Source organism: Anas acuta, chromosome 1, assembly GCF_963932015.1.
Source record: "Anas acuta chromosome 1, bAnaAcu1.1, whole genome shotgun sequence".
Lineage (NCBI taxonomy): Eukaryota > Metazoa > Chordata > Aves > Anseriformes > Anatidae > Anas > Anas acuta.
Window position 1 is genome coordinate 155534578 of NC_088979.1, and position 27809 is coordinate 155562386.

The 27809-nt window shown below is 35.2% G+C and overlaps 3 protein-coding genes across 6 annotated transcripts in view; 1 reads left to right on the top strand and 2 right to left on the bottom strand.

The window, feature by feature from the left end:
• Positions 1-999: 999 nt before the first annotated feature.
• C1H12orf50 (chromosome 1 C12orf50 homolog) lies at positions 1000-18650 on the bottom strand. The gene is made up of 12 exons (XM_068667796.1): positions 18634-18650; positions 15961-16084; positions 12701-12874; positions 11003-11080; positions 10803-10916; positions 9434-9553; positions 8714-8776; positions 8187-8294; positions 7693-7800; positions 7272-7472; positions 5048-5139; positions 1000-3673 (listed from the first exon to the last, which is right to left on the bottom strand). Exons 4-12 carry the CDS (start codon positions 11016-11018, stop codon positions 3611-3613), a joined length of 885 nt encoding a protein of 294 aa, XP_068523897.1. The 5' UTR covers positions 11019-11080; positions 12701-12874; positions 15961-16084; positions 18634-18650; the 3' UTR covers positions 1000-3610.
• A 750-nt stretch (positions 18651-19400) lies between these two features.
• Positions 19401-26927, top strand: RLIG1 (RNA 5'-phosphate and 3'-OH ligase 1). 2 transcript variants are annotated; one of them, XR_011091424.1, is made up of 8 exons: positions 19401-19553; positions 21250-21367; positions 21905-22000; positions 22385-22501; positions 22852-23046; positions 24799-25001; positions 25265-25434; positions 26008-26146. XR_011091424.1 is itself a non-coding variant. In XM_068667781.1 (7 exons), exons 1-7 carry the CDS (start codon positions 19464-19466, stop codon positions 26194-26196), a joined length of 975 nt encoding a protein of 324 aa, XP_068523882.1. In that variant the 5' UTR covers positions 19401-19463; the 3' UTR covers positions 26197-26927. The 2 variants fall into 2 exon arrangements, 1 of the variants encoding a protein (XP_068523882.1); XM_068667781.1 differs by lacking the exon at positions 24799-25001 and having other exon boundaries at positions 26008-26927.
• Positions 26925-27809, bottom strand: part of CEP290 (centrosomal protein 290) — a 54117-nt gene continuing 53232 nt past the window's right edge. For all 3 annotated transcript variants that reach the window (XM_068667695.1, XM_068667679.1, XM_068667686.1), the window contains one exon: positions 26925-27686. In XM_068667695.1, the coding sequence (XP_068523796.1) occupies positions 27498-27686 (189 nt within the window). In that variant the 3' untranslated portion in view covers positions 26925-27497. The remainder of the gene's footprint in view (positions 27687-27809) is intronic.

Genomic DNA, 27809 nt, shown 5'->3' on the forward strand with positions numbered 1-27809 from the left:
TACCATCTGGAAAAACATTAGCATATTTTTACATGCATAAGGTGAAAACAACAGATCATTCCTTTCCCCTGGGCTTTTCAACTCAGCAGTGGATTGTGTATATGCATAAATGATACACCAAGTTCAACTATGCTTCAGAAGCCCTTTGCCTCTGATCTTTGACACATTATCTAAGCACTGATTTTCAAGTACTGTTAGTTTAAACCAGTGTGGGGGTTTTGTCGTGCAGTGACGATGTGAAGACACAGAAATCCACTACTTAAGCCTCACAGGGTGAAGTACTGAATACCCTCAGTTTCCTTTGAGCAAAGGCATTTGTGTGGCACAGCATAGGCACAAAGGCCACACTCTTAAGGGTAACAGCACAGAGTAGCACAGACCTGTGCCCACTCAGGTTTGCTGCACTGTGGATCACTCAACCCTTGATGTGCAAGAGACTGCTTGTTATGGAATGTGAGGTAGTTATTGGAGAGATGAAGGTGCTTTATTGATTTCAGGTGCAGAGATCGCTGCAAAATTTGCAACTTTACAGTTGAAAGATGAATTCATGAAGGTATACTTTTATGCTTGTCAGTTCACTGTAGTCAAAGCTCAGTAAAAATGATTTTTATCTAATTAATTACAGTCCTGTTACAAGCAAGGTAAATAATATAAATAAAATTCCATACATTATTTACTTTTACTAGGTGCATTTATTGTATGTTTATGAATATACAAACACCATTTTTTAAACACAGTATAGTAACAATACCACACAATAAAGCACAGTCTCTCCTTCAGGTGGCTCACATTAGACTCCTCTTATTTGTTCACCTTTTGGTCACTCATTTTTTGTCTATCCGGTACAGGAAAACAGTGCTAAGACTTATTTCCTTTTTATATTAGCTCAGAACTATAATAAATACATAGATTAACAAAGCTCTTTGAGTTCAAATACAATTAAGGGAAAGAATCAAATGTAATATTTATATTTTCAGATGTCATAATGCCTTCTCAGATTTCACAATATATATTTAGGAAATACATACAGTAATGAACTTCAGTTTACTTCTAGTTCAGTGTTAAGTTCATAAATTTGGAGGCTAGAAGTTCACTTTGTTACTGTTTCTAATCCAAACCATGTGACCCATTTATTTATTTTTGTTTGTTTGTTTTGTGTTTTTTTTTTTTTCTTCACACCATTCAGGGTTCAGAACATATTTGATCAAAGATGGATTCACCAGGAAGGTCTAAAACTGTAGCACCACCTACTCTGTCATTATCTGATGCTGGAACAGTCAGCAACATTCAAATTTTATGCCCATCTGTTCTTTTTAGTAATTTTAAGTAAGTTTCTGGCAAACACACTGTTAGTAATTGTAATGAACTCTCAAACTTCCATTTCTTTGTACAGTACACTGATAAGTAAAACCAACAGGTTAACACCCAAGCAAGCAAAGAGTATCAGCTGTACTCTGAAACAAAATTACTAAGGCAGAGTGGGATCTTTGCACTGCTACTCTCAAACCAAATAAATTCCAAAATTTAAATACTGAAACCCTTTTTAATTAAATACTAAAAAACAGACCAAAATAAAGTTTGGCCCTGGTCAATTTATGGCCCTGCCAAATTCAATCCTCTAAATTACAGAGATTGAACAATCAGTATATGTAAAATTTATGTTTATTTCAAAATGAGAATAAAAGTATTTTTCTAGATGTTAAAAAATAACTGGGTAGAACAACCCTCCAAATCAAGATTTTAAGCTGCCTCAGACAGACGATACAAAATGTTGCTGCAAGGCATTTTGTGATACAAGTTGAGACTCCAATGTTTAATTAGAGGGAGGGAGACATTTTCAGTACACTTAATCATTGATTTTAAAAAGATGTTACCAGTTTTTTTGTTTTGCTTTGTTTTTTAACATTTTCTACCTCTCAGCTAAAACAGATAATCTATTATTTTCTCAGCTAAGAAAGTAATGCCCAACTGCCTACACCATTATAATCAATTTCTAAAATTAAAAGTAATAATATTTAAAGCATTACTCGCCTATTTTTTTTGCAAGATATTCTCAGTAAAGTAGGACTGAGAAATATATGATGATATTTCTCATAGAATGATAGAATAATTTCATCTAGAAGGCACCCTGGAAAGCATCTGATACAATTTTAAACAGTCACAAAGAAGCAAAGTGCTTTTATGTTCATAGCCATGGATGCCACTGAGGTAATTACTGGATCACAGAGCTCTAAAAAAATGTTTGAAGGGCTCTCCTCCAAAACTAAGTATGTTCTATGAATGACCAAAGGTTAAGTAAATGCAAAAAAAAATGAAAAAGGTTTGAGACAAAGATATACATTCATATTTATATATATAAATTATATATAAATTACAACATATAAGTATGTTGTAATTTAGTGTTAGGTACAATAGTTGCACACATTGGCTACTGACCAGTATTTCATGAAAGACAGAATCCTTTGCCTTGCCCCTCTTTTTCTTAACTCTCTGGAGGGAATCTTTGAAACATGTTTCTTTCAGTTACATGTTCCACAATTACATAATTTTCAGTTTTCCAGAAAGCTATTTTTAACTTTTGAGTGCATTTGTTTCATCTTTCAAAATTCCTCCTTCAGGCTCCATTTCCTGCTTACACCTGCCTTCTGGTGTGTCAGTTTTTCTATTTTTACACGGTGCTGTTTACTGTTTGATATATTGATCCAATCCTAGAATAAAGGTGATCAAAACCCATTCTCTCCAATTACAGGAAAGAAACCAAATCAGTCTGTCTCATAGAAGAAAAAAATAAATAAATATGGAAATGCAGAAATGATTTAATAACAAATCTGTGCTCTCTAGAGAAATAGTAGTACATTGTCACTGTTCACTTTAAAACCATTTATATAGTTTATTTTTTCAGGAAGCAATATTGTAGTCTTCTTGTCAGTCTTCTTCTCTGTCTTTATCCAGTCTTTTATACTTTTGTTTAAAATGTGTGGAAAAACATATTTCTGTTAATTCTTCTTTTGTTGTGAAGTTCATTTAGTTCATAACAGTTCTGCTGCCCTACTAAAATGGCAAAATATTAAGATCAAACTCAGAATGAGCCCTCAAACATCTAGCAAACAATTACATCGTCTACAAATCTGTCTTTCACACCAGAACAGCCATTTTCTAGAATGCATTAATATTGCTGTTTACATTCAAAGTCTTCTGAAACTGCCAAGTGTAACTAATAATATTAATTCATATTAGTAATTTTTCATTAAAGTATCTGTCAAACAAAATGGGGGAATACTCTGTTTAAGGAGTCCTCACCCCCCCCCCCCAAGACATCTTTTGCTATCAGTCTTGAAGTGTACAGCCATAGCCTGTAATAAATCATTTCAACGGTCAAATTTTAACAACAGATTAAACTTTGTGAATAGATTGAAGACCTGTATATGTGCACATACAGAACATACTTTTTAATTTGCATTTTTATCACTTTTGATAAAATGTTAAAGTGTACTTCCTGCAGATTATTTTTGAGATTTGCAATTTTATCATCTTTTGATGTCCAGTTGGGCAGTACTTGTTAATTTCCTTCCTTTAATTTAAATTTTTCTTGTAAGTTGAAGTATTGGTTTCATATCTTTCTCCTTTCTACAAATCTTTCTCCTTTTATATTCATTTCCATTTCTTCTTGGCTCTGTGGTCAAAATAGATATACTGAATATTTTGTGCATAATCTGAGTAAAACCGTATGTTCTTTCAGAGATGTTTTAAGAATTAAACCTTCAACACTTACAGAAGCAATAGAAATAAAAATATTTCATATTAATATAATTAATTTATTTTCAAAATGTTTCATTAAAGTATTTTCACTCCAAAACTTTTCCAAGCAGTTGTTTGAGAACCATGTGGTACTTGCACAAAGTGATCAGACTTGTTAGTAAGCCTAGTGATGGATTGCAGTAGGTGGTTTTAGGTGCTTTGCATCTGTCTGGTGCCTCAACAGAATTTTGCATCTCAGACTGGAATCAAAATGGCATAGTGCTCCCCTGTGTGAACTCATCTGAATACCGATAACTGGGCCACTTAGAGGGCTCTGAAACACAGGGCCACAAAGTTGTGTATTTGTGACCCATCCACTTTGCACTAATCTGAGAGAATTCTTTGGTTTCCACAAACCAAAGAAGCTGCTTAGAAAAAAAAATAAAAATAAAAATAGAAATAAAAAAATAAAAATAAAAATAAAAATAAAAATAAACATAAAAACAAACAAAAACGTGTTAATGATCATCTTCTATAAAATAAAGTCGCGTTAAAAGGATTCACCCAAGAAAGGGCACTGTTCAGCAGGATTTCAACTTATTTCTTCCTACTTTCAGGGATGCACTTTCACAGCAAGCTAGGTTAAGTTTGAAAGAACTGAGAGGATGCTCTGCTCTTCCACCTTTTGAACTATGCAACTGCAGAGTGAAATATCAGTGGAGGACAGATAAGGAGATAGGAGGTAAGAAGGAAATGTCTTCCCTGAATGAAGAACAGACTGATGACTAATGGTTTGGCTACTCATCCATGGGAAAGGAGATAAAGGTTCTAATCTCTGCTTTCAAGACAGCTGCAAAATGCATTAATGGTTCTTCGGGTGTATTCTGAGGATTTTGGTAGCCTGAATCCTTTTATGAATTTGGACCTAGACTGATCATAGTTCAGCTATTGCAGATACTTCATGAGCAAACAAACAGAGAGACAAATAGATTGCATGTATCTAGAGTCTCTTCTGCTTTGTCCAGTGCTACAAGACAAAACCAACTTCATTTATCTCTTCACTTTAAAAGCAGGTACATATTTTGTATTCATATCAGTGATATTATAGAAAATTAGAAATCATAGGTTAGCTATATTGGCAAAATTGTATGTCTACAAACAAAACTCATTCAGACTACTCGGCATTGCTTAGAATCTTGCAATCTTTGGTTTGGCAAGTTTGAAGAGCAGTTAATACGTTTTCTTGGCAAGGAGAGACATCACCTTTATTAAAAAGACTCAATTATAAATATTTATATAAAACAGGTACCTGAATGGTTGTTTTAAACTTAGTGAATGTCTTTGCATGTGGATTCCTTTTCCTCCAAGTTGGTGCATTACAAGATCCTGAAGTATATTTGTCTATAGAAGAAATATATAAATTGTTCCTAAATTTCAGCTATAATTTCAGGAGAGACTATCTTAGTCTGATATGTGATTTAAAAGAAACATTTGCTGAAATATCAATTGATGGATCATGTCAATCACCCCTAAAATGCAAGGTATTATTAAATATAAACTCTATGCCTAGTACATTAAAAAACATTTATAATCTTCTAGAATTTCTATGAGGCTCACAAGGTCTTCCAAGTGACGTTATTCTTCCAAGGACATCCTTGAGGTAATCAGAATCAATGTCCAGTGTTGAAAATCTTCCTAATGGGACCAATTGCTTTTAGTTTAAAACAAAACAAAAAAAAATAAACCAACATACTCTTTTATCTCTGCTTGTGAAAGCATTAGATGCAAGGCAATACTACATTCTTGTGCAAGACGGTTGGTTTTGCATCAAGGTATGTTGCCTAATGAATAATCATTTTGTATAAAATTTGGCTGAAATGAGTATTATCAATATTCTTATTTTCTCTTAGCTCCAGATTAAATCCAGTAATTCCAGTGAATAATTACATAATAATTCTAAGCTTTTCAGTTTATATGCAACATCTAAGTATCACAGTTTTCAGTTTGGGTCTAAAATCTTTCATGTGTCAAGCATAATTTTTGGTTTGGATCATTTCAGACCAAATGGCTCAGGTGCTCTTGAAAAGAAAAGTATCAAAAATGGTACATTTTGACATATGACAAAAATTCTGGTCATATTTTCTTTGAAATACTTTATCTTTTTTTTAGCATGGAAATTTTATAAGAAGTATCCTTTGCATTAAGAACATTCTTTCTGTTATTTCTGTATAACCTGTCAAGATTTAATCAAAACAAATATTAAAATAAAATAAATAAATAAATAAATAAATATTCATCCTGCAGACTAAACACTGATGTCAAATTTCATTTCATTTAACTTTATTCATCTAAAACCAATACTTTGTCTAAAGGAGGTTCCCTTTATTGGAAATGAAGATAGGGAGGTACATCAAGACCTCATTCCAGTTTAAGACAGATGAATAAAACTGGCAAGATGAATCACTTTCCTATCTTATGATTATTTAAATTATTTACCACTTAATTTGCTGCTGAAGTGACAGATAAAAAAAAAAACAGTTATCCAAATAAACCATGGAGACTGGAAATAGAAAGACAAATAAAACGCAAACTAAGACGTTATATTGTGTAAAGCTGTATTAGTAAGTTCAGAATAAAGTGAAAGATGCAAAATTATGGTTATATCTGAAACAGATTGCCAAAAAGTAAGATATAAAACTCAGAATCCCACTGTAAGCTTCTTGTTAAATTATGACATATTGTATACTACCAAGAAGATCGTAGAGTATGTCAAAGATGGCAAAACAATGAAGAAAAATATCATCCTGAAAGAATGGCAGAAATAATTAATTTGATCCTCTCTCCAGTATAAATAACGTGAGAACATAATATATTATGAAGAGTGTTTATCACCGAAGTTTGGAATATATTTAAATTGATAATAGAAGTTTGAGTAAAGACCTTGTTTATGCAAGAAGAAAAAAAATTGTAAATAATGAAAATAATCATAAATCATAGGCAAAACCACAGTGGAATACCAGTTGTGAAAAAAAAATACACAAAGAAAGATCATTCTTTCATCCGCTGATGGTAGCAAAAAGTTGAACAATAAGTATTTCTTGAAAGGAAACTGAAATTCTACTACAAAACTACTTCTACTACTTTTGCTTTCAATGCTTCCAGTAGTATGAGAAGTTAAAGGGGACTATTACAAGGTTTATTTATTTAAAAAGAATAAATCACATAAAAGGAGCTGTGAAAAGTGGGAATCAGTATATTTGAGCACATCAGCACATCAATGGATTCATCCCTCTTTGTTAGGCAGGGAAATGAATCCTTTCTGTGAAGGTGACTGAATTACTTTTCATTAATATTCTGATTAATTTTAAATGTTTATAAAGCATAAAAGTATTTACATTTCTGTTTATGGATACTATTGCAATCAAATTATGAAAATTATGCTGGATTAAATTTACTCTTGCCCATATTTAAGAATAAGTACCTAAACAGATATTTAGCAACATTTTAAGAATTCTGTGTAAGCAGGAACTCACCCATAGATCCATTAAACTTTGGTTCTTGGACATCTGTAACATTACGGTAGAACACATATGCTGATCTTCGGGGTTCTGAAGAATTGAAGTAAGTGTTTCTTCTAGCTTGTCTCACAGAAATAGAAGAAGCAGTTTCATCATCCTTTCTTTTATCACTTTGTTGGTAACTTGGTTTAACTTTTGGGTTTGAAGTGTGATTTTCTAAAAGTGGAAGAAAAAATTTAAAAAGAAACATTGTGGCGTTATTCAAAATTTGACATATTAGAGAAGACTGGAACCTGGAAGACCAGAAGTTCCTTAAAAAAGTCCAACCAAAATACAAATTGTCCATATCTAACACTAGGAACAGAGCTAGGCACTATTAAATCATCTAATAGTTTAGTAAATAAAAATGAAAAAAACAACCATTTTCTAAAAATACCTTTGCCTGTTACTGTATTAGATAAGTTTCTTGGTTCCTCAGAAATCCATTTCTTTTTCTTTACTCCCTTAAAATGATGCTTCTTTACCAATTCAGAGCGGCTTGTTGCTAAGGAGTTAAAATAGCACAGATTTACTTTTTCAAAAAGCACACAACATTTTCTTATCAAGAAATGCTACAGTGTTCTGAAAAACTCATCTCCCACTTCATACACAGGTCTCCTTGGGTGAGGAATGTTCTTTCTCACCTTAATTATTTTTAAAGTATCATACCACAAAAGGAAAGCAAAAACTGCTACATTTCCTCTAGCAGATTTCAGGGTCTCAAAATCTTGTCAGAAAACTCAAAATTTGGCTAAAAACACAGTACTTTGAACTAGTACAATTACTTTAATTGGTTCTGGCTCAGAACGTTTCCCATTAAGAATGAGTACTTCATTAGTACTGTAAAAGAAATCTCATCTAAAAATCAGAAAATATGTAATAATTAAATACCTTTTACATTTGAATACTTTGATGCAATTGGTGCTTTTTCTAAAGGTAGTGCCTTGTTTCTTTTCCCTTCAACAAATATGTTTCTCTGTGCCACAAAACAATCACCTCCTACAGAAAATGAGTATCAAAAAATCATCTACACCAAAGAAAAGCAATTAAAAATCAAATGTGGACAACACACATGATTTGCTATTTTTAGAATTACATTTTCACTGAAATGAATATAGAAATAAAAAACAAAATGTGAAGAAAAGAAAAAAAGAAAAAAAAAAGAAACCGAACATGATTCATTAAGGCCCAGAAAATAAAAATAAAAAAGATAAACATCTAACATTTAAAAACTTTAAATCAACATGGGTATGAGCAGAGATTTAATTATAGGATTGCTTCTCAGTGGTAACTTTTTACTAATGACAGTGAAGAACACCTAAAAGAGAAACACATACTGTACATAAAAGTTGTAGGTAAAGAATATTTAAGATACATTAGTACTGTTCCATACAGTTCTGGATCTAGAATATGCATACCAGTTTGCTCAAAGCTAGACCAAGCATCCCTAGCATGGTACTGCATTATTTTGCATTGACAAACTAAGGGAAGAAAAAAAAAAGAATAATACAGTAATTATTATTATTTTTAATACTAATAAGTATTGAAGAAGAAAATGAGTAAGTATTGTTAAGTAAACACAAATTCAAGGATAATAGGGCATTCTTTAACCTTAATTACATGATTCTGTACTAAACTCGACATGGCAAGGCACTACATCACAAGTTCAATTCTGTTCAGAGAAATCAGCTCGCATCAGAAAAGATGCAGGATTGAAGCTTTAGTATTTCACTGTACAATAACTGAAAAATACAAAGCCTATTCATCTTAACTAAGGATAGTTTCACATAACAGGTTTTTAAAGCATACTAACTTGTCATTCCTACACATTTTTTATAACTTTAGAGAGACATTTATTTTCCAAAATTAAGCAGGAAAAAGTCAGTTTGTTTGTTTTGTTTTGTTTTTTTACTAGGGACTTAAAGCAAGTGGAATAATAAATGATACTTTTAATTGTTACAATTAATGGTGCGTTATGATAAGAAGTGCATATAACATGAGTAACAGACAAAAAACTCTGAATTTGACTTATTCTTTTCTATTTAAATAGTGAAGTTTCATATACACATATTCATTTATGGTAAATGTATTTACCACACGATGTTCAGCAATGAGAAGACAATGTTAAAGTATATTACCTCCATTTTCAAAGGATCTATGATCTGTTCTGTTAATACCCTCTACTGACACTCTCCTTCCTGAAGTCTCCCCCTCTCTTTTTATATTATTAAGTTTTGTAGGATTTGTATTACCATCACCTGGAAAGGCAACAGAAAGGATATTTTAGCTGCTTTTGTGTAAGCACATTAAATCAAACTGTCATTTTTTTCCTCCCACCTTTGTGAGTTAGTAATTAGCTCAGAGCAATTTCCTTTAACCTCTTGTTTTATATTGTTATTTCTCTTTTATTAGTCATTTGGGTAGTGTGTAATGTAACTCAAACACTGATGTACAACTTTTAAGTTTTTTATGAAAGTGACACAATACTCAGGTTACAGAAGACTACAAATGCAAGGTAAAGAACAAGCTACAAATTATCTAGTTCTTTAGCTTCTCACTTTTCATGAATGATACTTATGAATCCTATCCTATCCTGTGGATATGTGGTATTTTTAAGATACATGCCATCATAATATCTAAAACCTCAGAAACTCAGTTGAAGAAATGCTTTGGGAAAATGCACCTATCTGATTTTTTCTGAATGTCTGTAATTATAAATATATATATTAAAAGTTATAAGTACTCATATATTTGTCACTGAATTCTTTGTGTACAGTCTAAATATATTTAAATACTTGCCAGAAAAAGTTTATCAAAACTATTCGAATAACAAACATATTAAATGTAGAAATAACAAGGAAATATTTTTGCCATATATTCTTTGACCATATTTATGTTAGCAAATGTGAAACGTTCAAAACAAAATGTAGCTATTTTGTAGCTATCTTTCATAAGAGCTTAAAGTTTTTTGTTATATTTTTCATTGAAATTGAGTTAGATGAAAATTTGGTGTATAGCCAAATTGTCATCTTGACATCCAATATAGTCAGCAGAAAGAGCAGAGCACCTCTGAAAAAGTGATTCATTTAATCTTTGGCAGACCTTATCAGGAATAAACAGCCCATTAAGAGTGCCTATCTTAGTCCATTTAGAACAGACAGCCTGTATGAGAAATATAAACTAAACTTGGGATGTTTAAAATTAGACCACATAAATCTTGATCTTAAAGAAAAATATGAAAGGCCTATGTTGTGTACCTCTGGAAATTATATGCAGGTTTAATGTTAGCCAGTTTCTATCTTTTCCACCTACAATCAATACTGGTAGTCGCCATGCATGTGACTAAACATATACATGGGGAAAAAATAACGATGTATTTTTATGCTCTTTTTATGTGCTGTATTTTATTTTCACTAAATTAAGAAGGGGGGGAAGAGGTGCAAACTGCAAAATTTCCTCCCTGGAATAGTAATACAAGAAGCAGTACAGCAATACAAAAATACTTGCCTTTCTGCAAATCCCGCTTGATAGCTTCCAAAGGTAATAACTCATTTTCTAGAGACGAAGATATGATTTTTGTTGATTGGTGTTCCTGAGGGTAATGAATCCTATAATACTCTCCTAAACACAATCCAAAATGGGAAAAAATATTTTTATTATATTGGCAGCATTGCTGTTTATGAAAGAGTCGCTAATTTCATATTTACCAGATTTATAGCACATTTCCTTTATTGCTCTTTCCTCTTCAAGGTCTGAAGCAGTCTTAGCCAACAAATTAAAATCATCTGTAGGAAATATTTTTTAAAAGATTATTAGATATCTATACAAAGACCTTCAATGTTTCTTAACGATCAAACACCATAATGAATTTCATTTTGGTCATGACTTTTTTTCTGACTGCAACCTCTGCTCTGGGTAATACAATGACTCTTGAATGTTAAGTATTTCCAAGTGCAATGGAATTGCAACAACACCTATGAAAAAACTAATGCCTGTTGATTTAAAATGACTTAAAACCATTTTCAGTACTCACTCACAAAATGACCATTTATTTATATTCACCAGGAAATCTGATTAAACCTATCACCAAGAACTTCTTGTCACTAAACCTCTGCTCAAAGTTACTATCCTGTAACGTCTGCTGGCAGAGCTAGTGAAGTAAGCGTTCCTTATCTGTCTCAGTTAAGGTTAGTAAGGCTAGCAAAGACCCACTTTTGATACTGTCTTTTTTTGATACTGAATATTTATTTTATTCAGACCGAAACAGAGTTAGGAAGCACTAACAATAAGCAGCCCTTCCAACCTGAAAGGCAGTGGGAAAGTGAAAAGCAGCTTGGGGCTCCCTAACTACTAGCAAAGTAGTTTGCAGAATGCCCAGGAGAGTGTTTTCTCATTTTCACTCTCTGGGGATGCACAATTCATTCACTTCTTATGAATCTCTAATCTCTAAGTGAGATACATCCAAATGTTTAATTACAGTTTTTTTGTTGTTTGTTTTGTTTTAATATATATGTATATGTATTCAGTTTTGCATGGACTCCTTTTATTAGATTTAAGAATAACTTTTAGTAATAAAATGTGACTGCCTAAAGAGGGTTTAATAATTTAGTTGAACAGTTTAATAAATTAGTTGAACAAATTATTTAAATTGAAAACAAACAATATTTTGCACAGAAACCTATGGCTTCACCTTCATTGATTAGCGTGTACAACCCTAACCTCTTTTCAAAAACCTGTTTCCATTAAAAGATGTGCTTCCTAAACTTGCAATTTTTATAGCATTTTACCCATAACATTAGACAGTGCCAAAGAACAGAAAGTATTTGCAGCTGTATAGACCAGAAACATTTTTGTTTGGCACAAAAACAAAATGGTTCCTGCACTGCTACTGTAAATCCCCTGTTAAACATTCCCCAGTAGTAACTGTTACAGAGACGGCTAAGGCAAAGGCACACAGTAAGTCCTCAGTCAACATATAGTATTAGCTATTGAAAATCTTGATCACAAGGGGAAGACATTAAAAATGTCTTTTTAAATGCAAGTGTCAATAGCTCGGATCATCCCTGAACTGAGAACTTTGAATAATATTTGATGGTCATCTGAATATTTTAAACTCTATTTGATGAAAAAGGGAATGTAAATTATATCAATATCGAAATATAAAGCCAGACATTTTACAGAAGTTAGAAAATGGTGGCTTATTCATGCATCTGGTGACTACCAACTGGGAACACTTCAGGAATTATACAGAAACAATTTCAAAAACTTGTCAATAACTTTTTCCTAAAAATGTAATGGTTATTAGAATAAATCATTTATGAACTATATTTTAAGAGCTGAAAAACATCCACTGTACTTCCTTGTAAAACAAACAAACAAAAAAAAAAACAACAAAACTTGTTTACTGTTCTCTTTGTCTTCAATATCCTCTTCATCCTCCTCTTCGTCCTCTTGGTGGTTGATGTTAATAATTAGTGGAGGGTGAATTGGTCTTAAAATATTCTCCTGATTTCTGAGTGATTCTTGACCACAGGCTGGATTCAGAATCCCTTCTTGGACCTCCTCCTGCAATGCAACATCTGCAAAAAATAACATTTTTTTTTTTTTAAGAAGGAACTAGGTTTGGACCAACAGGTAATCTTTTTGAAATCACTATATTTAAAGAATCAGCAAAAAGATCAATTGTGCAGAGGCAGGCAAAAGAGCTTCTTCCAACCACAGAAAGTACAAAAATGAATGTGCACTAGCTCCTTTGATTGGAAAGATAAAGCACAGCTGAATATAGTCTTTTGACAACTGAAACATTTTGATCATCCTACCCTGTTCAAAAAAGGTTGCATATCTTTTCCTACTAGTGGATCAATCTGAGTAAGTTTCTTTCTTTCTTTCGTTCAATCCCTTTGTTCATAACATAGGTTCATATGTTCATAACGTGTGATTAGTAATACCTTGGCTGAAGTGAGTCTAGGATCCCACCTGTGGAATGAGTCTAGGATCCCACCTGTGGAATTGTATTAAATCTGCTGAAGGCAGGCCTGTATTGGTCTTCATGGCATCAATTTTGAAGAATGCAGCAGTGCTAAGCACTAGATTACCCATTTTTATCTTGTAGACTTCTTTTTTTTCCATCAGAATTTTCTAAATCACAACTGTCTTTTACAAATGTATAAGATTATACAAATGTACATAACATTTGTATAAATGCTATGTACAAACACTATGTACAAATCACAGATTTTGTGAAATAATATTAAGTTAATAAAAATAGTTCACAGTAAATTAAAAGAAAATCATAAAAACTATGATTTTTCTTATAAATCTATGTCCACCCACAAAGTTTTGCAGCGAAATTATTTCAGTACTAGATCAGCAGTTTCTGAGAACCAGGAAACGCAACTGATTGAAAATAAAAATGATGAAAAATAGAAATAACACGAAGCATGGGCATCTTTTTTTTTATTCCAGTTGTTGTTAGCCTTGTGCATTTTGTGCTTGCAAAAGAGCAGCATATGTATATTTTAAATCAATTTTAAAAACACTATTGCAGATCAGATTTATTGCATGTATCACATGCAAGAGCAAGTAAGATACAACCCTTTAACTTGGTGGAGATTTTTTCAGTCCCAAACAGTGTATTATTATCTTTGCATACTGTAAGCCAGAACAAACTTAGTTTAACAAGAACATTAAGTCTTGATATAAATAAATGCAGTTTTAGCATTAGCAATGTTATTGTGGAACACACAGACTTTGAAGTTACATATATTCCGGTAATGAGAAGGGTCCATCTTCTAGTTCTGATTTTTGGGCAACCCTTACAGAGGGTGCCCTTGTCAATAGTGCCTACTCAGCACAGTCTCTGGCTTACACCATATACATAAGCATGCCTATGTTTCTAAGTGCTAGTTGGCAGAGGCTGATGTTGTGGATGTAGGAACTGTACAGTATGGATGCTCATAGAAACATCACTTGCCTTGGTCCTGTGTGATTAGTTAAGCTCTACATTACAAGATACAACAGCCTACCCTTTCCTGAAAGAATTTCAGGAACACAAGGTGCTTGTTTCTTAATAGAGGTCATTATAGACATTTCTTATGACGTCTGTCTACAGCTTTGAAGATAAGGCCAGTGAACAACTGTATTTCAGTTCACTCGTTCACTTGGCTATGACAAGTCTGCCAACTTCTCACTCCTGCTTCTGCCTCATTTTTGACATTTGTCTTGGTTCCCTGCTCTGGTCTTTTAACCTAGTCCAGCTGTCTACGAGGACTGCTAGTAGATAAGAGCTCCACTTAGAAAGAACTGAGGAGGGAAGGGGGGAAGCAAAGGAAAACAACAACAAAAGGCTGTAACTGTGTGGTTTTTTGTTTGTTTTGTTTTTAATAATCTGATTTTCAGAAGTTAAAAGAGAAAGTATACTGCCTTACAAAATATTACTGTACTTAAATAACATGCATCCAATGCCAAGCCTGAAAAATCTATATGAAATACTGGATGGTAAACGCATTTACACACACAGCACTGGAATCTTATGTTGCCCACCAATGGGGTGTCTCATTCTTATAACATGTTGTACTTTGTCAACAGATGATGCTACTAATGGCCCTAAGCACATTATGCTAATAGTGATCCTAACAACCTCTCCCCTCCAACACAGACACTACTTGTCTTATTACATTCCTACAGACCATTTTCATTACTCTGTATTATCTAGTAAATACCTAAGTACAGAAGAATGTGAAAAAACAAATTTCTGAAGGTGTTAATTGTTGTGAATATTTTAATCATGTCTCTGAGTACTGATCTGACCATGGGAGCAGGCTGTCCTCCTGCACCCCATGGGTCCCACATGGAGCAGATCTCCATACTGCAGCCCGTGGAGAAGCCCCCAGTGGAGCAGGTGGATGTGGCCTGGAGGAGGCTGCGGCCCATGGAGAACCCAGCAGGAGCAGGCCCCGGGCCGGAGCTGCAGCCCATGGAGAGGAGCCCATGCAGGAGCAGGGGCCTTGGGGGAGTTTCTGCCCATGGGGGACTCGTGCTGGAGCACTTTACTCCTGACGGGTAGGCCCTGTGGTGCAAAGCCATGTGGGAGCAGTGCTTGAGGAGCTGCTGCCTGTGCACAGCCCCCGCAGGCTCAATTTGGGAAGGACGGCATACCATGGGAGGGACCCCACGGGCAGTGGGGACAGAGAGTGACCATGAAGGAGCATCAGAGATGAAGCATTAGGGACTGACCACAGCCCCTGTTCCCTGTTCCCCTGCAGGTCTTTTGTTTCTTACTGTACTAGTCTGTTAATAGTTCACAATAAATTATATTAATCTCCCTATGCTGAGTCTGTTTTGCCTGTGACGGTAAATGGTGAGTTAATGTAAAATTTTTAGTCGATGGATCTTAGCAACTTAAATTGCCGTTTATTAATTCATTTTGCATGTGATTACAAAGATTTGTAACATGGCACTTAAATAAATTAATAGATCAACCCATTTAAATACCAATACAATTCCTTTATTTGCCTTGAACTTGTCTTGGATTAGGTCATACCTGATTTATTTGCAGGAGTACATTTCTTGATCTTAATACATATTACATAAGCAGTGGAAGTTTAAGGATGCTTTTGTATATTTACTTTAACAAACAAATTGTTGAGAAAATATTTTTACTCACTGTTACTAGGTGGCAGAAAAAGTCCATTTATATTACGGGGTTTGCTGTGATGGAAGACACAACTGATCCTCACACAGCCTAATGGCTGTGTTTCCCAGAAACATGAGATGTTGCTGTACTTCTGCTGCAGGACAGAGTAGTTTTCAGATATTGTAAATATAACAATAAAAAGAGACTACATTGACTAATACCCGGTGTACTGTAGTGAATAGATAAATAACACTTTTGAAGACCATATTCTGGTATGTTAGAACATTTTAAATTTTCTACAGTTAAGTCAAGGAGTTTTAATGAGGTAGAACTGTTACCAGACAAGAATCAGAGTAAAGCTGTTTATGTGCACTGTACTGCAGACTTTTTATGAGATGCTGGGAAGAAAAAATCTATTATTTTTAATATACAACATTTTTATTTAATTTATACACATAAATTTTGAGTTTTCTTTTCTACTTAATGGGATAATCAGACCTATCTCAAATGAAATCTGCTGCACAAGTGCAATACTGTACTCTCTTAATATTAAAAGATACAGGCCCATGGGAAAATAAAACAAAACCCACAGAGATGCCTAACAAAAAATGAAAAAGTAAAAATTTGGGAACTTGTAATCCTTGTACAGACTTGTCAGACTTGGATTACGAAACAAGAGAAAAAAAAAGTCTTTTTTTTCATTTCACATTCAAAACATCACTTTGGAAGGAGAAAGTCACTTTTGATTTCAGACTAAAAAAATGTGCTTGAAGGAACTTGCTCTTTTGTACCTTATTTCCATATGTCTAAATCTGCAAAACAGATGTGAACATTCTCCTTGCCTTCATAATGAGCACACAGTATCACAGCTGAGAGGTTTTTCACAGTGACAGAATCTGCACTTGAAACCCTAATGAGGAGAATGACTTTGAGGCTGACATATTAGATTCCTGTGTATTAGTTCCTTCCTTAAATGTCAGTCTCCTCTTATATAAACTATTTTTAATTAATGAGGGAGGCAATATGGCAGCCAAGAATAAACATATTATGGTGACAAATGCTTACAAGTTCACAAAAATATTCAGGATATGATGTTCTGAGACTACTGTCATTTCACTGCTCATACCATCTCCCAGCTGTTTTTACATATGACAAACAAAAGCCTAATGAAAAAAAAAAAAGTATCGACAGCTTTAAAAAAAAAATTGCTGCTTTACTCCTACATATGATCACACTTCAGTTCTCCCTATATTAATATTCTTCCACTTTAAAAGTCTGCATGATATTGCACGATTAGCACTCTTCCGATGCAAATCCCTTTCATTAGTCAAACAAAATTACTTTTCTCTATCTCTTCCTTACTAACAGTTTTCAGATTCTAGCACCACCTATGATTATACAATTCACTTATCCCTATAACCTGAGGTATCTTCCATAAGCATGTGATAAGGAAACTCCTAATTCCAAAAAGGCACATGCTCATGACCATTACCCTGAATATGGGAAACTCAGGTTCATATCTGGGATATGGACTACAAGCCAGCTGGGATATGTAAATGCCAGTCTACCAGCTATTTTTTACTGAGTTTCTAATTTTTAAAGGAAAAAAAAATTGCACTTGAAAATTTTTACCAGTTGGAATAGAAACATTTCTTTGAAGAACCCCATTTTGAATGGCTTCATTGCATGTAACAGGATGTAAAGAAATTCACATTGTCGCTACAAGCTGAAAATATACTTGGTCTGTTTACTCAGAATTAATATAATTTTGATTCAATAAAGAAAGATGAATGATCAGTGATTTTTATATGGAGTTCTAACTTATGCGTTCCCTAAGTATCTGAGCCCAATTCACATTGGGTACTTAGGACAGTTAGCTCTTCTCATTCTGAAAATAAGACATTTGATTTAAATATGCTGCCATGATCAAGGCATATCAACTTCTAAATTTAGATAATAAACCTCCCTCTAAATATGTATATATATCAAGAAATTCAAGGACGCTGACTACTCTAAAATCTACAGCATTTACCTGTGCGTAGGGAGAATAAAAATAGAAATAGCTGTCATTCCCAACTTCAGGCATTTTCACCTCTTATGCTTCTACTCCACTCTCTTTATGCAGGCAGAGCATACATGAAAACATAAAAGCTATCAACGCATAGGCAAATCTTAATCGTATCTTGAAAACTGTAGTTTTCTTTTAAAAAAGGGGGCTTCGGAACTTCAATTCTGCTTCTTTTTTGAAACAAAACTCCAGCTGACAGCGTAGCTAAAACTAAGTACACTTGAGCTACAGAGGTGGTACCTTCTCCAGGTTTGCTATCTGTTGAAGATGGTTGCTAGCCAGGACAGAATGTTACACATCCATGGTCACCCATTGTTCCTCCAGATCTTGTGACATCATCATGATGACATCATGTGACCTTTTGGGCTTGAACATCTTCCTTAGTTCCATTGCTTCAGAATAAAGTATGGAAAATTGGACCATTTCCAAGAGTTTCTTGTATTTGTCCTTCAAAGTTTCTTCTTTCAAAGATTTCCACACAAAATGGAACAAACCCATTTTGCACAGTTTAAATGATACCCAACTTCTAACTACAGAAGCCGTGGTCTTCCAAATAAAACTTTGATATATCGAATACAACATTTATCCTTTGAGTAATTTTTAATCCAAATTCTTGCACTCAATGGTTTTCTTACCGTATCCTTCTTTGGACTGAGACTGTGCTTCCTGTGAGTACACTGTTAGGTGTTAACTGCTTATCTTGTTGCAGCTAATTGCTTTTTCTTGCTCCCATGATGTCCACCACCAGATACACTTTTGTTACTAATTAACACTTCTCTCACTATTCACGTTCAGGTCCTGGGCTGCCTCTGAAAAAATAATAATAATACATTTAGCGATGAAAATAAAGTGTTAATCCTAGAAAATGGTAAGGGATGCATTTATTCCGACTACATGGGATCAAACTCACAACGCTGAGTGGCATCTCTGATTTCAAGATGAACGTTGTGGAGCACTGCCAGATCAAAAAGTGACACTTTAGAAGTAAAATATAAAAGGAAGAGCAAAAGGAAAAGGAAATCAACCTCAAAGGCAAACAATGCCAAAGCTTATAAAGCAGTAAGAATACAAATAAAGAAGGTAGATACACGATGGAATTCAAGCAAGAGCACTAGCAACACCAGAAGTATATGCAATTTGGCGTTCTTTAGGGAGAAGGAAAAACAAACAAACAAACAAACAAAACAACACACGTCCGGGGGCGGTGAAGGCAGGCAGGAGGTGTCCGCACCTCGGGGGCCGCACCACGTCCCGAAGCCCGGCCGGGCGGCGGCAGCAGCAGTTCCGCCAACGGCCGCCGCTGCGCGAGCCTCAGCGTCCCCCCAAACCGACGGGGAGAAGCCACGGCAGCCGGGACTACATTTCCCGTGGCTCACCGCAAGGAGGGAGGGGTGGGGCGGGAGGGCTGCGCGGGCGCACTTGGCGGCCGGTCCGGCGGCGGCTGTCGGCGCGGTGCGGCGGGGCGATGCGGCGGCGGGGCGCGGTGCAGCGCAAGCTGCCGTGCCTGTTCGTCACCGAGGTGAAGGAGGAGCCCTCGGCCAAGCGGCAGCGGCAGGTGCCCGGGGCGGCGCGGGGGGGCGCGCAGCAGCACCACCACCACCAGCACCAGCACCAGCACACCACCGCGGCGGGAGGCCTCTCGCCCTGCGGGACCCCCCCGAGGGCTGCCCGGCCCGCATGGGGGCCCTTCAGCTCTGCTTCTCCTGACGGGGGTGTCCCGGGGCCCGCCCTCACTCTGCTTTTTCCAAGTGTAGGCAACATGGCAAGGAACCAGGCCGCTCCAGCGGGAGCGCCCGGGTGTGTGTAGAGCCGGCCTGCAGCCCCTGACTGGGGAAAAATACGCATTTTTCATCATTATTGTCACTGTTTTCTTTGATCGAAGGTGTATGAGGCTCTCAAGATGCATAATACGCATCAAGGTGAAAGCAATGGAGACCAATGTCTCCACTGAGATGTAAAAGGCAGCTGTGGGCAGATAAAAGTGGCTTTCACCTGTAGAGCTCCAACGTCAGGTTTCCAGTTCTAGTAAGAGCACCTCCCGCTGCTTGTCGACTGCATGAACAGGAATCCATCTGTGTGACATCCTCTCAGTCATGGTTGGTTTATGGGTGGAAGGAACAAAATAACACCAGTGGATCCATAGCTGTTGTTAAACTATCAGTACCAGCACCATATTGATAATTGGTCATGTCAGGCTCCTTCCCTAACTTGGTGTTCCTGCATATAGAACAAGCAGATGTGATTAGATCTGGAACTGGTATGCTCTGTTTTCTTGTTCCAAGTGCAGGCAAGGATATTACATGGGCTTTGACCACTAGGAGAGAAAGGCCACGGTGGTGATAGGTAAACCAACAGGTATCTTCTCATTATCCTAAAAATGTTGTCTTCATAAATACTTTGTTATGGTTACAGATACAATCACTGAACTATAAAAGTCATGCAATGTAAAGGAACTGTGTAGGAGCTTTTCATTTTATGAATTTTATGTATTGTGTTTTTCAAGTCAAGGACTTCTTTGTGTTTTGATAGCAGGAGTTGGTGACCAGTTTACAATTCAGAGCTGACAAGGGAGAGATGAGGGATGGTTGGTTATACAGGAAGATATTTTAATCCAAACATAACTGTTAACATGTTTTCACAGAAACCATTACAGAAATTCTACTAAGGAAAACCTTGGAAACTTGGACTAGTTGTGCTTGGATATTTGTTTAAGATCCCTGGATCACTTATTTCTGTTTGTTTTGTTTTGTTTTGTTTTTTGAGATGAAAATGTTTAGTTAACACTGAGTATTTTACAATAGAATGCTTTGCTACCTTGCATACCAGTGGTCTATGTGTTGTATTAATTATGGTGCCATTGCTGTTCAGTTCCAAACCAAAAGGTAGGGGCAGGTAGTCATGATGAGCTTATATTACCATAGTAATACGGGAAGGTATATTTCAAAATTTTGTAATGTTGGACTGGAATCCATTTGTATTATATGCACCATTTAAAGTGGAATGCAGAACAGTCTATAAATCAAAAATGGAAAAGAGGGAAAGGCAGATAGGTTGCCTTTGTTCTTTTGCCTTATGGTATTCTGCAAACTTGTCTTGAAGAAACAATGGTATACTTTGATAGTATTAGAAATCAGCAATAAAATGCATAATACTGGATTTGTAGAGCCCAGCCATGTGAAGCAAGAGTCCATATGAAAACAAGGCCGTAACGTAGCAATGATTGGAATTTAAAGTACCTGTCTTCTTTTCAGCCATTTAAAGTTTTGGCAACTGAAACTCTAAATGAAAAGGCATTAGAGGCAGATATATACAATGCAATTCCTACTGAAAAGGTGGATGGGACCTGCTGTTATGTAACTACTTATAAAGGTAATAAGAAAGAGCCATATGCATATTTTCATGTTGACTAGCAGTTTGTTTTACGTGACTACAAAGTAATAGTTACCATAAATATGGTAGAAGTCCATAAAGTTATTAGAGATTTTACTGTCCAACGTACATGAAATATAGTTTAAGTTAATATTCCAATTTTAAAACTTCTTACTAGTAAATCTTCCTTGCACACTAGAATTTATATAGAGGATGTTTAATTTCCCTGAGAAGGATTAAAAGAAGTATGGAGGTTGGGGGGAAATGAGAAGATTGTGATTTATTGCATCACTAGGATTCTTATCTTTACCTGAAATTGTAAGAAAACTTTCTATTAAACTAGACAAGATTCTACAAGTAGATTTTTTATATTTATATACAGTAGTTAATTTATTAATTTAAATATTCTTTTGGATGTGAAATTTCTGTAGTGACAAGTGAGAATTCATATTTTACCTTTTATGCAGTTGATTTTAGTACTCCGCGGGGTATAGTTACTGAGGTAAACTGCTGGTTTTATACCTCTGGCATCTCTAGGGCGACCATATCTATGGGCAAGGCTGGACAGAAGACCCAACAAACAAGCTGAAAAAAGGTTTAAACAATTCTTATATTCATTGGAAGATTGCAAAGGTTAGTGACAATTTTTGCCTGCTTTGGTAATGTAAGTTATCCGCTGGAATAACACCTCTGGTCTAACACAGGAAACGTCAGTGATCCTACTCTTTTTTCATGTCACTCAACTTTATTTCTCTTGCTCTAGTTTAAATATAATGTTAGCTATTTCTTGGCTATTAGCTATTTCTTAATTGTAGTCAGTTTGAAATTTTAAACTACTTACAGGCTGTAAACTGTCCTAACTCTAGACTGTATGAGTATGACAAGTGTTGGGGTTTGTACAAAGTAATGCAGACTACTGTCTTTAAAACAAGGTTTTAAACTTGCATTGATAGAAGATCAAAATGTAGAACTGGCTAACAGTTTGTGCAAATCTAAATGCCACATTTATATGTCTAGAATTTATTTGGAACTTTGAAGAAGATTTCAAGCCTGTTCCAGATACCTGGATTCCAGCAAAGGAAGTAGAGTTCTCTAATGGCAATCCTTTGCCCGATGAAAATGGACATATGCCGGGTAAATATGGCAAAATGTGGGAAAAAATAATTTTTGAAGTGAATTAGGATTAGTTCCAGAGTTAAAAAATAGTAGCTAACATTCAGAAAACAATTGGACTGTTGTGCATTCATTATCCAGAAGGGCTGTGTTCTGATGTAATGAAAATAGTTTGTCTTAATCTGAAACTCTGTACAGAAAAATTGACAAGTTTGTGTTCCTCTGACATTTCTTTGAGATGTGACAGCTTTTCTAGTAACTTTGTGTGTAGCTAAGGTAGATGATTTTATTTTTTTTTTCAATGCATCTACAGTTCTAATATGTATTCGATACATTTAGATACTTTGGTAAAACCCACTGTTTTCTCATAGGTTGGGTGCCTGTGGAGAAAAATAGTAAGCAGTATTGCTGGCACTCATCTGTTGTAAATTATGAGGCTGAAATAGCACTGGTATTGAAACACCATGCTGACCCTGGGCTTTTGGAAATCAGTCCAGTACCACTGGCAGAACTTCTAGAACAAACACTGGAGCTTATTGGGACAAATATTAATGCAAATCCATACGGTAAGTTTGTATGTTCAGTTCTTAAATACTCTTTTACTGAGCTATATTTTAGGTGGAAAATAATAATTTTCTTTGTAAAATGTTTTTTTCTGTAATTATAATAATGTGTTCTAAATTAGAAATGTAACATCTTAGTTCAACAATGGCAAGTGCAGGGTCCTACACCTAAGAAGGAATAACCCCAAGCCCAGTACAGGCTGGGGACTGACCTGCTGGAGAGCAGCTCTGCAGAGAGAGACCTGGGAGTCCTGGTGTACAGCAGGCTGACCATGAATCAGCATTGTGCCCTTGGGGCCAAGAAGGCCAATGGTATCCTGGGCTACATTCAGAAGAGTGTTGCCAGCAGGCCAAGGGAGGTGATACTCCTCCGCTACTCAGCCCTGGTGAGGCCTTACCTGGAGTATTGTGTCCAGTTCTGGGCTCCCCAGTACAAGAGGGGCATAGAACTACTAGAGCGAGTTCAGAGGATGATTAGAGGGCTGGAGCACCTGCTGTATGAGGACACGCTGAAAGAGGGGAGAGCTCATCAATGTGTATAAATATCTGAGTGGAGGGTGTCGAGAGGATGGAGCTAGTCTCTTTTCAGTTGTGCCCAGCAACAGCACAAGAGGTAATGTGCGCAAACTGAAGCACAGGAAATTCCACATGAATATGAGGGGGCACTTCTTTCCTGTGTGGGTGACAGAGCACTGGAACAGGCTACCCAGAGAGGTTGTGGAGTCTCCTTCTCTGGAGATTTTCAAAACCCACCTGGGTGCCATCCTGTGCAATGTGCTCTAGGTGATCCTGCTTGGCAGGGGGTTTGGACTAGATGATCTTCAGAGGTCCCTTCCAACCCTGCCCATTCTGTGATCTTATAGAAAGGAAAGAAAGGGCTAGCTCAATGAACATTCGCAGGTTGGCACCAAAAATTAATCACCTCAGAAAGCTGAGTTGTCCTGAGTCTGCTTGTCTATTGAAGCTGTTTCTGCCTTCATATTCTTCAGGATTTAACATCAAAATGCTTTGCTATTGCCTTTCAAAAAAGAGCAGCAGTTTTGTTCAACAAAAGAAGCATGAATTAATAAGCTTCTGCATTAAAGTAACTGTGATTTAAAACAAAACAAAAACTAGGTATACCTTGGCTTTGCATATACCTATGTAGAGTAAACCATTTACACCAAACCTAAAATTGAGGTTTCGGCTATATTGATGCTGAGCTGTGTCTGACACCTGACAGGGAAAAATGGCTATTCTGTTGAAGAACTACTTTCTCAGCAATCAAGAAGTAAGTTTTATCTAATGCTTATTGCAGTTTCTAGACCAGTTAACTTTTTTTTTTCTTTCCCCTCAGGAATAAATACTCTGATTGGAAAAAATGTCTTAAATGTTAGTCTTCGAAATATTTTAAGATTGTTTGATGGTGCCTTTTCTTGTCTTTTTTGCTTTCTTGATACTATTAGTCCATTAAAATTAAACACTTTATTCAACCATAATTTTTAGTGCCTATTAAAAAAAAGTTGTAATTTTCTAAAATTGTGACATATTATGAGTATCTCTTTAAGGAAGTGTAATTTCAGCTAAATTTTGGCTGTGACCTCTCCCCTTAAAGTTTGTTAACAAAACCCACAATTATGTATAAGCTCAAGTGCATTTTAATTTCTTAGCTTGGCTGCTGTAGTAATCTGCAGGGATGGATAGGAAAAGTAGTACATACTCTATGTGCTTTGTTAGAATTTAGATTTTTTCCTTTTTTTTTTTTCTTTTTTACAGTTCCTTTAACAGCTTTTTTCTTAGTTATTCAATATAAATCTTCAGTCAGTGAAGAGTCAATGCATTTATTAACAGCCTGGCCTATCAATCAATCCCCATGTGTAAGAAAATATGCCAGACTTTCAGAAAGATGCTTGTTTGTGATACGGATTGTGATTAAAAGCATGAAGAATTTCATCAGTGATTTTATGGTTACTGAGGAGGTGAGCATGAGGACCGAACAGAAGATAGTATAACCTGTATATCATGTTGATTTATTTTATATAAATAAAAGTTACACGAGGAAGAGATGGCTACATTTGATACTTATACTTAACTGGTCTTCTAAAGGCAGGACATTTTTGTAGTATCTAACAGAAATCTACCTTTATAGGGTGCTTTTAAGATAGCTGTAATAACAAAAATGGGGAAAATGTTAAATTTAAACACATAACTAGAAGGATGATTTTTGTTCCTTTTAACAAAGGATTGGGAAGCAGAAAGCAACCTGTACATCTTCTTGTACCACACGGAGCATTTGAAATAAAGAATCCACCTTCTTTGAATCAAAATGACATACTGTCTTGGTTTGAAGGCTGCAATGAGGGTAAAGTTGAAGGAATTGTGTGGCACTGCCGTGATGGGTGTTTAATCAAGGTAAATATATTGATAGACATGTGGAAATCGCTATAATACATGTAATTTGTACTATCTGAGGTATTGTGATTTACTGTTTATTCTGCCTTTTCCAAATTCTCAATAGTAAACATTCTCCTAGCAAATTAGGTTACAGAAGAATTAGTCAAGCCACTGAAAAAGTAATCACTACAAATGACAGCTTATTAAACTTTTCCATTACCTATATTATAGATAATAGTTATTGAGAACACAAAATAATGTTTTTCCTATCTCTATACAAATCACTCAGTATTTTAAAGTTTATTTTAAACATTCATTTCCTGTAATGTCATTTAGAATAAGGATTGTTAATAAGAATGTGTTCTCTGTTTAATTAGCAAGTTAACTTTTATTTCTGAAGCTGTGGTTCTGGTTTGCCTTTTGTGATTCACTTAGTCATGTTATTCAAGTAACAGGTAACTAATGGATGTTTGTAAGAAGAGATCTACTGCAGGGAATCCTAGAATTAAGACCTCCCTCTTTCTTTCAAAATAGGCACTGCTGGGCTACTATATTCAAATCTCTAAATGGATCTGTTTCTTCTTCTTTTAGCTCCATCGCCATCATCTTGGTTTATGCTGGCCACTTGCAGAGACATACCTGAATTCTCATCCTGTTGTCGTTTCTTTTAATAGAAATGATTATGACTGTGACTTTGGACCAAAGAGTTTGTTTCACCATTTTTCAAACCTAGATGGTCAAAGATTCGACAGACTCAAAGATATCAAGTTTGATGGTTGAAGTTTTTTTTTATTTTAAGTTAATTGCTGTATGTCCTGCATTCTTCTTGTTTCTGTCTATCACAGAACTCCTTACAAAAAGGAATCTTGCTGATTAGGCAGTGGGCACAATACTCTGCATTTTGAAGTTCTTCCTAAATGACTAGTTGTATGTAATAGGAAATGTGACATTCAGAACAGAGATCTAGCTTTCAGCATGTTTTTTTATCACTTCTGAAAAAATACTTAATTTGTTTACCCATTCTTGGAACTGTTATGGTCAAATAGTATGTTGTCCAACACTGGCTGATCAGAGTAGTTAACGAATGACAACAACTGTAAAAGTTCCATAGATTGCCCTTTTCTAAATATAATTACTGTAACATGTAGAATTCAGATTGCTTTTTCTTATCAGCACAAGATAGATTTCTGGTGGGACTAGAATTAGGCCTGAAATGTAATAATTTTTTAAAGGTTCGAGTTCTTCTTGGGGAAGGCATTCACTGTATTATTTAGCTGATAAGCTGCAGCATTATGCTAGTACCTGAAAACCTAATTAAGCTATTTCATAATTTGGGACAAAGATCAAAGTACGTAATAGGAATTATACTCATTCTATTTTCAAGATCCTTAGTAACTAGGAAAAGATGTGACTTGGTTTAGTAATAGGCATTCTGAGACTGCACCTAAATTTATCAAGGATATATTAAGTATTTGAAAAAAGATGACATAAATAAAAGTGAGAATGCATGATGAGTGGGCTTTGTTTATTTGCACTATAAAGTACACATATATATAAAGTATATAAAATGTAACATTTCACATAGCTGCACATTTATTTATATAGAAGAATACTGTTTATTTACAATTGTTCATTCTTGAATTTTGTAAAATTGCAGTAAATATAAATGATCTTGTTATAAGAGAGACAACCATAGTCAAGATGTATTACAGCACACGACAGCAAGAATAAATTATATAGTACTATTGATCAGGAATTCAGCATACACAGTATGCATTCAGAGTTTCTGAACTTCTAAGTGGAGTTGAAAGCTTGGACTTCTGAAAAATACACGTAACCACAATTACTGTTCTGAATTAATATCGCTATGTGTCTGGGGGAGGTAAAGCTGTTTTTCATTTTGACTGGTGTATACCACAATCCACTGCCTAATCCAATTCTGTATGCTGTGGTATGTGCCAAGCCATTGTAACTTTAATAATTTGTATCATTCCAGAAAGAAAATAGACAAATAAATCAGTATTATATAACTGCCCCAGAATTTATTTTCTGTATTAATAATGAGGATACTAAACATGAGCCTAATCAATGGAAACATTGGCTGGACTATCCACATGAATGCCAAACTCTTCAGAAAGCTGCTTTAATCTTTCTTCTAAAATAATATTTTTTTTTACTTCTTCATTATAGTTATATTTCAGATCCTCAATTTCTTCAAAAAAGGAAGGGTTGAAGTTTTCCAGTTCTCTTCGCAACTTTTTTGTTTCTTCCTATTAAAAAGAACAAAGGAGTACCATCAATATACAGAACTTAGGAAATACATGTCAAAAACAGCTTTTTTGCCTTTTTCTTCAGAGTTCTCGCTTCACTACAGAGACACAAAAATCTACTCA

Bases quoted from the DNA above. Each gene is read 5' to 3' on its own strand.
- C1H12orf50 (XM_068667796.1), bottom strand. The intron at 8,295-8,713 runs GTATGCATATTC...CATTTTCTGTAG, and splicing joins GTCTAGCTTTGAGCAAACTG to GAGGTGATTGTTTTGTGGCA. The intron at 3,674-5,047 runs GTACCTGTTTTA...TTTTGACCACAG, and splicing joins AGTTTAAAACAACCATTCAG to AGCCAAGAAGAAATGGAAAT.
- RLIG1 (XM_068667781.1), top strand. From the start codon at position 19,464: ATGCGGCGGCGGGGCGCGGTGCAGCGCAAGCTGCCGTGCCTGTTCGTC. The intron at 22,001-22,384 runs GTTAGTGACAAT...TTATATGTCTAG, and splicing joins TTCATTGGAAGATTGCAAAG to AATTTATTTGGAACTTTGAA. The intron at 25,435-26,007 runs GTAAATATATTG...TTCTTCTTTTAG, and splicing joins GTGATGGGTGTTTAATCAAG to CTCCATCGCCATCATCTTGG.